The sequence below is a fragment of the Lotus japonicus genome, chromosome 2 (genome assembly GCF_012489685.1).
Source record: "Lotus japonicus ecotype B-129 chromosome 2, LjGifu_v1.2".
NCBI lineage: Eukaryota > Viridiplantae > Streptophyta > Magnoliopsida > Fabales > Fabaceae > Lotus > Lotus japonicus.
The window spans coordinates 34,917,537-34,929,874 of NC_080042.1; the positions used below are offsets into that span (position 1 = coordinate 34,917,537).

Here is a 12,338-nt window from a genome sequence, read left to right on the forward strand (position 1 = left end):
TTACAACTGCACTTTGCAAACTGCTAAGTGACTAACAATACACTGATTTTCTCACTAGTATCCTCTTAAGAAGCTGATCTACCGATCCTCTTAAGACTAGCCAAAACACTGAATCAACCTTGATTCAGTCCTCTCAAGATCCGACCAACCTTGGTCTCTTAAGGAACTTTACAATGAAGTGTAAAAGGTTTCGGGTTTACAATGAGTGCTTCTAAAAAGCTAGTAGTAAACTCAGATGTTTAAGAACGGTGAAGAAATAATGCTAAGAGAGTTAGTTCGAATGTGTTGAATGTTTTCAGCAAAGTTTCTTGGTCTCTTTCTTCTTTCTTCAGCCTTTATATACTCCAAGACTTGTGATGTAGCCGTTGCTAGGGTTTTATCCGTTGGAGTGGCAATTCTGTGATATCAGACTGCTAGGCTGTACAAGGTAGGTGGCGGACAGACTGAGACATGTACGACGTTGTACTGTGATAGCGACCTGTCTTTTCACCAGTTGACTTGTGATCAAGGAGCTTCAGATGAACGTTGGTGAAGCTTCTGATCATCGTCAGATTGAAGCTTGGATTCTTCTGACCTTGCAACTTCTGCTTCTGAACACGTTCCTCAGAACTTCTAATCGTCAGAGCTAGAATAGCTTGGATCTTCAGAACCAACTTCTTGCAAGTCTTCAGAACTTGAGTCTTCTGCTTCTGGACCGTTCCACTGGAACATCTGGTCTTCAGAACTTCTGACTTGGGTTCTTCAGAACTTCTTGAGAGCTTCCAACTTCAGAGCTTCTGAAGTATTTGCCACTGTTCAGAACGAACATGGTAGGATAAAGAGCTCTCTTTTTAGTAACCCTTGGTTCTTCTTCTTCTGAACGAATAGGCTTGGGTCAGATTCAGAACCTGTTTGTCACATCTAAGAAAAACAAACGTTAGGGTACCATAATTGTTCATCATCACAAACCTTAATTGTAATCATCAAAACATAGAGATGCAACCACTGATCAAACCTTGATCTTACACAATCCACTTCACTTCCTTTGGGTAAGGGGAGTTTACAGACTACGAGGATATGATGATTATATGATTCTCTGGCAGGAGGATCGCGTTTAATTATATTTAATTAGCTGTTAATTATCATTGCTATTCGATATGGTTGTAACTTTAATACAGGTGTTGTGTGTGAATGCTGGATACTTGTATGGTTGATTGATGCATTAGACAGGTGCAGGTTATGGCTCAAGAAAAGAAATACAGGGAAATAAGTCTTGGAGGCATTTATGTGGCAGGAACCATGGAATAGTTATTCAGTGATCAACAGATCTATCTTTAGCTTTCAAACAAGGATTTTGCATTTAGGAGAAATTGATTAGAAAATAATTAGGTGATAATGGCTTAGAGTAATAATAAAACCGTTTATGCATGAAACTATATTTTTGTTGTTGATCACTGAATAACAGGTATTCCAGGTGATGGTTCGATTACGAATTCAGAATGCCTCCAGGATAACTACTCAAATATGAGTAACTGAACCTTGTGTGGTTCCAGGCAGGATAAGGGGAGATGGTTGAACGATGATTGAATAATTTTCATGCATCATAACATGAGCAGGTAGGATAAGGAGTAGGAACGTGCGGCAACTTCCACCTGAGACCCCGGATGTGCACCCGGTGTGGATGCCCGAGATACCTGAGGTGGCACGTAAGACCATGAGTGGCAGTGCAATTTGAAAACGCTAAAAGGGTATTCAGACTCGGTAAAGAGTGGGCCGGTGGCGCCATATTCCCGAGTGACGTTCCGAAGTGAGAGGCTTTGAGAAGCCAATGGGCCCAGCAATCATATGTGATATGTGTTTGTTGATACGGTGGCATGCATAGCATAAACTCATATTTGCTTATGTAATTTGTCTGTGATTGTGTGTGGTTGCAGGATGATGATTGATTGCTAACCGAATATAATTATTTGCCTTACTTCTGACTGATATATTATATATGATTTATATCTAAGTCGTTCTGTAGCTGACCCTTACGCTTTATTTTTCTAGATAACACAGAGATAGCTGAGGGAGATGGACCTTCCAGTTGAGATGATACTAGCGGACTTTTCCTCGCCGGAGGGATGGTATATTGACCCTCACACCGGTATCTGTACATATGTAGGGATGTCGACGTTCTGGTATCGCCATCCCAATAGCCCTGTACCTGGTTACCCAGTTTCTTTTCCTCGGATGTTCAGTTTCATCATGCTCCCACACTTCCTAGCTCAGGAGATCTTGGAGGAGCATCCGCTACCACCTATGCCGAACTTCGTCGCTCCTTTGGCAGCTGTACCACCACCACGGGAGCCTCAGCCTGACATGCCCGTGGAGAATGGGCATGTGAAGGAGGTACCCGGTACGGACACGAGGAGGAGGAGATAGGGACGCCCCAGTAGGTGGGATGTGGGGCCTAGCGACTAGAGGAGGAGCTAGTGATGGTGTCTGTTGATATCATGTGTTCTGTCTTTTTGTTGTTCTCTGATGAAGTTGTACTCTTATGACCGCTGAGCTATTTTTGTGGTACCCTTGTAAGATGAGCTTAGCTTAGTAGGACTCTGATGACAGCCGTGCGGTTTGGCTTAGTGATGTATGTTTTAGGTGGCGGCAGACTCTGTGATATAGCCACTACGATGATGTGTAGTTGTTGTGATGTATATATTTGTGTAGGAGTATGTTATCTCAAACCTAAGTATTACCACTTACGCTTGATTGTTCCGCTACGCTTATTAATTCAGGTTTTGGAAGTCAACGCTTAGGTGAAAGTCACACGCTTGGTGTCGAGTAGCAGAGTAGCACCCAAGAGGATAATCGAGGTAGGAAGATAACAGAATAAAATAAAATAAAATAAAAAGTACACTGCGAGAGAGTGACGACGTATTAACATTACAACGTGGGGACTCTCTCTCCAGCAGAGTGCTTGGAGTTGCGCCCCCACACAGGATCCTTGAGAAGACTAAGACTTGTGTGTCTTAGTGGTTGCTAGTTCTTAGGTGTGTTAGTCACTTAGCAAGTTGTGCTAGTGCAGTTGTAACAACCTTTGATTAGTGGATTACCTTCTTTCAACGAAGGAAGAAATCACCTTAACAGGTGGACTGGACATAGCTTGAGGATTTTTTCAAGTGAACCAGGATAAAATCATTGTGTGCTTTCCTCTTTATCCTTTGCACCTTTCATTCTTTGCAACCAAGTGTTTTACGTGAAACTTCAAAAGGAAACATTTTTATTTCAAAAACCCTATTCAAACCCCCCCCCCCCTTTCTAGTGTTTTTCATACCTTCACGCTGCACCAAAAGATACCAACGAAGATGACAAATCTGTATATCGTTTGGAAAACCAAGTTTTTTATGAGCACAATTCAAACCCCTATTTCTTGTGCTACTTTGATCAATTTCAGTTTTGAGAATGAGAAGTTCAGATTTCATAATGAGAAGCTTTCAGGCAGCCCTTTTATATGGCTTTAGACCGCCAAAAACATGTGCATGGAAGCTCAACGCGAATCACGTGATTCACCTGGGTCTACGCGCCTCCCTATCGCTTGCAGCACACCTGTCCCTTGCAACAACAACAAGACTTATCGCATCAAAAACAGCCGCCATAGTCCACATGAATCCTCGTCATTCGCCTCGGTCAGAGCGGTTGCAGAAAGGCCTTGTGCTTCATCCCCTGCCCCATCACTTCCAAATCAGCCATGCGCTTCCTTTAGGTGAGGCAAGGACAAAATCCCTTGGGAAGGAACGTTTTTCCCAATTGAACCTTATTATGATGCGCGTAAGTTTGAGCGAATTCACGTTGAGATTCACGTCACCCACGCGAATCCCACTCCCTTTGCCACATAAGCTCCCTTTGCCTAGTTACAGATTACTAATGGCTAGGGCATTCACACTTGAAGTTTCAATTTTAGTCCACTGTCTTGAGTTTGTCTGATTTGTTTTTTGTAGCTATTGGCTTCGTGTTGCTGGTTCTGTCATGAGTGTGTTGCTCCTACTCTTGTTAGCAACAGGGTGTTTCTTTTCAGTGGCTTAGCGTTTGGTTCTTGTGGGTTTCAGTGGGTTAGGATCTTTGGAGTTAATTTTAATTTGCTTTGCTTTGCTTTTTTTTTTTCTTTGTATCTTGGGTTGGAATACCCCTTATACTCTTTTTAATGTATTTGTTGGCTTATAAAAAAAACATAAGCTCTCAATTAGCCAAATTCACCCCATTGTAAATACCATTTTTTTACCCTTTTTAAAATTATTTTTAATTTGGCTTTATTCATTTTTTTCTTTTCTGCCAACAAACAGAGCTGCTTGTACAAAAGGATATATATATATATACATGAATGTTTTTATATTTAACATCACTTTATTTACACATCAAAATTATTTATAATATTGATTTTAAAATGATTATCAATTTAAATATTTTAATTCAGTTCAAATAAAAAACATTAATATTTTTTAACTTGCTTTCAATTTTTATGTTATTAATAGGATGTTAAAATAACATGATATTTTTAATAATAAATAAAACCAAAAAATTTGATAAATTTATATTTATCTAAAGTATTTAGCCCGCAAATGGTGGTAGCAGTGACAAAAGTGATGATTAGAACTTTAAACTCTTAAGTTGAGTGTTAACCTTCGGAGTCGCATTAATTTTATTGGAAGTGAATATCATAACTTTTTTTGAAAGTGAATATCATAATTAATTAGTACTATTAGTGAAACTTAGTGTATCCTTAATTATCTTTTCATATGTGTCAATTTTTTTTATCTTTTCATCAATGAAGGGAAATCCGGAGCATGTGTTGTAAAGCCAGAAACGGCAAGCAAACACAGATAGTCCAGAGCAGCATACACATTGATAAAGCTCACACCCACCACTCGCACTCCTCTCGTTTCATCTTATAACGTTCTTCAATCTCTCAATCTCGTTTTCCTCTCACCAAAATCATGCTCTGAAACAAAAAACCAAAGAAACTTAAAAAAAAAAACTTATAAAGCTCTTCACCTTTCTCTCCATTTTAACCAAATCACACAAAAACTCACTCTCTCTCTCTCTCTCTAGATGATACCCACAACAACAACTCACGACGTTCCCTGGATGGAACCACAACACACAACATGGACCTACAACAACAGCATTGGTGACCCCATAAACGACGACGTTTCAACGATGGGTGGTGATGGCCATTTTCCTCCCTTCAAATCCACGCTGGAAGGTGACTGGTACATGAATCCACCGCACCATGAGGAGCTTCTGCAAAACCAGACGCAACACACCACCGACATTACTTTCCCAAACACTGGTTTTCTCATGGATTCATCTTCCTTCACCCTCGACCCTTCATCACACCACTCACAATCCTTTTTGCCTCCGAAATCAGACTTCTCCTCTTTCTTCAGCACCACCATAAGTAGCAACAACAACAACAGTGACAACCCTTTTGGCAATGCCTTCAATTTGGGCTCGCATGGCGGTTCCATCGCTTCCAATTCCCCTATTTTCTTCTCGCCCCAAATGGGCAGCACGGTCCCCGAGTTGAGTTCGAACCCCGATTTCACTGCAACCCGTGTCGTCGAACTCAGTGGCGGGTTTGTCCCAATAAGTGTAGAACAAGAACAAGCCTTTGACGGTTCTGGGCCTCATAATGCTTTGTTTTCGAACAAGGCTAATGTTTTGAGGCCTCTCGAGGCTCTTCCTCCGGTGGGTGCGTCACCGACCTTGCTCCAGAAGCGGGCAGCGCGCTCAGGCGTTGGCGGTGGAGTCTTGGTGGTTTCTACGCCACCGAGGTTTGCCGGCTTTTCAGCTGGGTTGAACTCAGAAGAGGGAGATGTTGAGGAAGAGTTGAATTATGAATTTGATGAAATTTTTGATATTGGAAAGTTGGAGGAGAATGAGAATGATGGGGGCAACAATTTTTATTCAAATAACAATATTGATGCTAATAATCATAATAGTGATAACGGTATGACTGGTGGAGACCATAAAGGCAGGAAGAAGGGGATTCCGGCGAAGAATCTCATGGCTGAGTGGCGGCGCAGGAAGAAACTCAATGATAGGTTGTACATGCTTCGGTTTGTTGTGTCAAGGATTAGCAAGGTATGGAAAAATTGGTTTGAAGGCTTGGTTTTCCTCTTTTTTTGCATGTGATTTGTTTTTGTAATTTTTGTTGAAAGATTTTACGATCTACTAACTTGTTTCAGTGTTCTGTGACTTCTACCAGTTTGTTGATTTCGTGTGTTGTGGTTGATTTTGATTATGTTGAAAAATCATGATGTGTTCTACAAACTGAACTTTGGGAGTTTCTTATTATGTTAGATCTTCCTATAATGTGAAATAACATGTAATAATTTATGTTTTAAGAATCGGATGTGCATACATGACAACTTTTATAAATGACATGTTGTGGTTCCACTGGTTAGGTTATTAACAATTAACAAATTGCTCTCTTGGTGTGTCCGGGATCAAACAAGCTAATATTTTTCTTTTTTTGGTTTATTCATAGATGGATAGAGCTTCAATACTTGGGGATGCAATTGACTACTTGAAGGAGTTACTTCAACAGATTAGTGACCTTCATAATGAGCTAGAGTCAAGCTCTCCTGGCTCATATTTGCCACCTGCAAGCTTTCACCCTTTGACACCCACTCTGCAAACCCTTCCCTCTCGAGTGAAGGAAGAACCAGTGCCAAGTCCGAAAAACCACTCAGCAAAGGTATTTGATCATCTTAGTGCAAAATTGTTTTTCTTCCCTATAAATTGTTTTGACAGATCTTCCATGCTGCTTTGAATTGTTAGGATCTTCGAAGTATTCTATTTTGTATATGAATTATTTTATTGCTCATGTTTTTTCTCTCCCTTTGTTTGTTCACTCAAAAGAGCTAGCCCATTTTTCCTACAACACATGGAGGGGGTTCAAAATTTTCTAAGTTGCACGTTGAATTGACCCAACCGACTGTGATAGTTGTAGTCATTATAGTAGCTTGTTGCTTGCTTGCAAACCCATGTCAAACTATCACAAATCACAATTGACACTCCTTTTATCTTTACATCTCACATGGCCAACAAGTTTACATGTCTGGTGGGTGCAAACTTGGTGATAATGTAGACAATTAGGTTCAAATGAAATATCTTCTTTTTATTTTGAATAGCTAGCGTCATGTAGTTTGCGACATAGAGTCTTCCACAAAAATTTATACCTTTTCCAAATCCATGGAAAATCATGTGTATGTCTTTTTTTATTTCCCATTCCATCAATCTTCATTGTAATTACATCTGGATAAAGATTACATGGTCATCTTTGCAGCATAAAACTGTATTGATCTTGTCAATTATTCAAAATCAGATAGAGAAATCTCAGATTTGTGTCATAAATGAGCTTATATGTCATAGGTACTCAACCTTTGTGATGGTGTATGTGGTGATTTACTCCCTAGAAGTCTAATAAGTAATAAGGAAAACTAAAGATCAACAACTAGATTTAGGAGATTTTTTTTTGTTCTGACATAACTTAATTGCAGGGTAGTTGACTCGAGATTTTCTGAATTTTATAGGTGGAGGTAAGGGTAAGGGAAGGAAGGGATGTGAATATCCATATGTTTTGTGCCCGCAGACCAGGTCTTTTGCTTTCCACCATGAGGGCATTGGATAACCTTGGATTGGATGTTCAACAAGTTGTTATCAGTTGTTTCAATGGTTTTGCTTTAGATGTGTTCAGAGCTGAGGTACATAGTTATTTTCCTATATTGTACATTTCCCCTTTTTTGTTTTCCTTGCTTGTTTATTATGATGCTCATCATTGATTGGTATTTGGTCGATAACTAATCATACCATCAAATGTTCTTCTGATAACTGTACCTAATTCTTGCATCCATTTCAGTTCTGACAACACTGCTTTACAAGTTCATACTTGCAATCTTCCAGTTCAGACTTACATTCATTCTAGAATCTAGATTATGTTTTGTAACAAATTTTATGTTTGAATTATAAGCTCATTGGGTAATTGTTTACCAGCAATGCAGAGAAGGCCAAGATGTCCTCCCTGAGCAAATTAAAACAGTATTGTTGAATATAGCAGGTTTCAATGGTATGATGTGAGTGAAATTCTTGACATATGCTATCCATGTAGAGATTACTGTAGCATGCAGTTTGTAAATGTCATGATCCTCCTTGTAAAGCTGTGTCCAGGCCAAGATCAAAATATTTAACTACTCTTTAGGTTGAGGAGTTAGCTCCTGTTATTTTTCTGAATTTGAGAATAGCAAACTTTTTTTGTTACTTCTTGTTGTAAAAAAGTCATGAAAAATTTTTGTCGTTGCTTTTATATTCCCTACCCAATTTAGCTTCATGGTAAGTTTGTTCTTGCATATTTTAAATGCCCTCATAATTTATGTTTTGATCAAGTTCAATGGCGTGTAGTGTGTGTGATACATATAGCCAACTTCATTTAGATGGATAAAGCTTTTGTTGGTTGTTGTTTCTCTATTTGAATGCAAACACATTTTTAATGCACAAATGGAGAAATGAGTGGAAGACACGTAGGGCCTGGATACCCCAAATGGAAAGTGAGTGAAAGTGAAAAAAAAGAAATAAATGATAAATGTAATATAGATTTTGTTGTGATAGGAAGAAATAGAGAGATAAAAATTGTATATACAGGGTGTGTGTAGTCTTTGGATGTTTAAAATGTAGGATTGTTAAAAGAATATGCTTTTTTACGGTGAAAGTAGCGCCCAGTCCTAGAAGTGCACGTTCTTTGGTAAACACGATTGCAACAAACGTTTTACCCCTCCCCCTTCCCAATCGGAGGTTCTTCTCCTCGAGGAGGCTTTTATACCCACTCTAGTGGGGGGGGGGGGGGGTTTCTCCCTCAATAGTGTGAATGTTTTTATATATCTAGCTGTTATTTTACCTTTATGCTCTCCTCCTTCCTTCCCCACTTCCTTGGAAGCTGATTTTTCCTCTCTCTTAACCATCTTCGATTTCTCCTTCCACCTTTGGGGACTCAATAGCGTGAGTTTTTTTTTTTTATATCTCTAGCTGCTATTTTACCTTTATGCTCTACTCCTTCCTTCCCCACTTTCTTGGAAGCTGCTTTTTTGTCACGACCCAAACCTAAGCCGTGACCGGCGCATAAGCTATTACCATAACCTAGCAAGCCTGCTTTCTCACAACTCATTTCTGCAATATCACTTATAAAAATAAACAAGATCAAGCGATAATTTGATAGAGTTTCCTTTGTATATCTTCATTTCCCAGAATAACAAGACCTGCCAATGAGGTTTAAAATCCAGCCAAGGATCCAAATATATACACATCCAACATCATCAAATACATCATAGAGCTTTTACACTTTACAAAATATGACTATTACATATTCCCTATAGCTGCAGAATACCAAAAAGATCAACAAAAGACATCAACATGGCCACCAACCGTAGGAGGCCTACCAAAAAGAAGTAACTGTACAAGTTGCAACTAAAATAACCTCCTACTCAGCTGCCTGTGAATCTGAAATGGAAATAAGGAGGGGGTAAGTCACAAAGACTCAGTGAGGGCCTATTAACCACCATGAACTAGAAGGGGGACATCATAAGCACGATTTGTTTCTCTTTAAAACTCAGGATACATATGACAATTGATCAAGTCAAGTAATTCAAATCACTTTCATAAAACATATAAGTTATGACAAAAGCTTCATGCTTTACTAACTCAAAGCAATGTCACCTTGACATAGAAATAACTTAAAGAATCATAATGCGGCTAAATCTTTTTCAATTTATAAAATCACTCAAAATCCGATAAACCAAATACAATAGAGAACACACATGAGAGAACCATAATCATAAGGCGACTACATCTCGTTGATAGTCCTTTCCTCCTACGGGGTGGCCTTTCCCCTTGGGGCGGCTCCATCTAACGGATAGCCCTTTCCTTTCTCAAGTCACATCGTGTCATCGGGGGAAGCTACATCTCGTTGATAGCCCTTTCCTCTTAAGGATTATCTTATCCAAGAGGCGGCTCCATCTAACGGATAACCCTCTCCACCCGGAATCATGTCATATCTCATCAATCTCATCGGGGGAAGCTACATCTCGTTGATAGCCCTTTCTGTGCACTGGCGGCTCCATCTAACGGATAGCCCTCTCCACCCGAAATCAAATAACTAGGTGCACCTACGTCGTTACCTCCGTTAACGGCTAACATGGATTCCCACAATCATCTTTTCAAAACCATAAGCAATCTCATATCAAAGTTTCAAATATGAATGTTCTCAATAATTATCAAAGCTCATCAAGATGTCATTCTCAACCCAACATGATTCAATACATAAAATTTGTAACTTCATAACTTAAAACAAACTAAAATCATTCTCAAATTCATTTATTTGATTGCATAACCTTAACTAACTCAATAAAAGATAGTCATAAGAATGAAAGAATGTTCCCCCAATTTAAATAAGTAGACACTTCTAGTTATAATAGAATAGTCCAAAACCATAAACATAGAGTAATTAAAAAATATGCCACAATGGTCATAAACCACTCACAACTATGAACGATCAAGAGAAGCGCTCCAAACAACTTCAAGATGTCCGGATGAGTCCGTGGTCGGAAAATCTGAACACCAACAACAAATTTCAACTCTTTAGGAACTTAATTTAGCTATCTATTATCCAAAAGCAACCATGAAATCCCTAATTGTGAGCTCAAATCCCTAAAATTAATTTACCCAAAACTAACATAGACTAGAATATATCATTCTTTAGCATTTTGGGTTGTGAATATATCTCATTGAGCTCAAGTGAGTACTCTTCACTGGGTAGGTACTCTTTTCCTCTCTTAAAGCATATTCTCTAGCACCCAAAACTAACCAAAAACTTCCCACGTTAAACAATTCAGCATCTTCTTCAAATATAACATTTTATGGTGAGTATCTAGTGTGGTCCTTTGGTGAAGATAAGAAATTGATGAAGAAGAGGTTAGAAGAAGAAGTTGTTGTGTCGAAAGAGAAAGAAAATGGGTTTACGAGAGAGAAGGAAGAAAAGGTTTCAATTTGGGAATTAAATGGGTGGGGCTGCTGTTTTTTTTTTTTAGAAGACTAGTTTCTTTTGTTTTTTTTTTCTTTTCTTTTAAATAAATACCATATATAATATAATATTTTTCCCTTTTGTTTTCTCTAGGGACTTATTTCCCTTTTTATTAGAAACGGTGCGTTTCATTTTTCCTCTCTCTTAACCATCTTTGATTTCTCCTTCCACCTTTGGGGGCTCAATAGTGTGAGTTTTTTTATATCTCTAGCTGCTATTTTACCTTTATGCTCTCCTCCTTCATTCTCCACTTCCTTGGAAGCTATTTTTTCCTCTCTCTTTACCATCTTTGATTTCTCCTTCCACCTTTGGGGGCTCAATAGTAGTGTGAGTAGTATATATACACACATACATCGTAAAAGGAAAAAATGAATATGTGGGCTAGATGGTGAGATTCCACCACATAATAATGAGGGCAGCCTACATCTAGTCAACAAAAGATAAAAACAACAAAAGATGTAACATCTCAATTTCTCAACCGAAGAATCACATTAGTAACCGATCAAACTTAAGGACTATTTTACGCTACAAAAAATGTAAGTTTTTTTTTAAACAAAGCTCATCATTAAAGCAAGTGCACCTGTCACCTCGTTTGATAAAATGCTTTGATTATAAGTTTTAATACATGACCTAGCCTTAACTAGGAAGCCTGTACCAAGAACTATAGTAGTATAATCAAAGAGTAATCCACAATAATACAACTGGAAATCAGAAGAAATACACACTTAGTCAAGAGGCATAAGAGAGAAAACGCAAGTTTCGAAAACGTTAGAAACACCCAAACTTTCCCATTTGAAAACCCTAGTATCATGCATCAATTCTAAGCTTTAAAAATGAGATTTTCACCCTGCCCCCCAAACATGAAGCATACTCACGGTCACACAAAGGTTCTTAGAGCATCTCCAATGCAAGGTTGCTAGTTGGGTTGCTTAAACATTATTCTGGTGGGCCCAAGCTGTCACATAGGATTTAAGCAACTCATGCAAATTTCACTTCGGTCACGGTTTCTTATTTTACTTTTAGTTCGGGTCTTACTATACCTCATATGTCTAGGTCAAATAACAAGTCAATATTCTACTGATTATCATTATCTCTATGAAATAATAATATTAATACATTATAATTGAATATTAAAAATAGAGGGTCTTACAAATGACAACACCGTGGCATGTGCAGAATCATCTCTCTCCTCCTTAGCATTCTCGTCCATCTCATCCTCCTTAATAGAAGCAAGATGCCTCAACTC

At 38.6% G+C, this 12,338-nt stretch overlaps 1 protein-coding gene across 1 annotated transcript; it reads left to right on the plus strand.

Annotated features, from left to right (window-relative positions):
• The first annotated feature begins 4,821 nt into the window (after positions 1-4,821).
• On the plus strand, positions 4,822-8,369 carry LOC130737944 (transcription factor ICE1-like). Its single transcript, XM_057589819.1, has 4 exons — positions 4,822-6,102; positions 6,509-6,718; positions 7,557-7,727; positions 8,017-8,369. The coding sequence occupies exons 1-4, from the start codon at positions 5,068-5,070 to the stop codon at positions 8,098-8,100; spliced, it is 1,500 nt and encodes a 499-aa protein (XP_057445802.1). The 5' UTR covers positions 4,822-5,067; the 3' UTR covers positions 8,101-8,369.
• Positions 8,370-12,338: the final 3,969 nt, after the last annotated feature.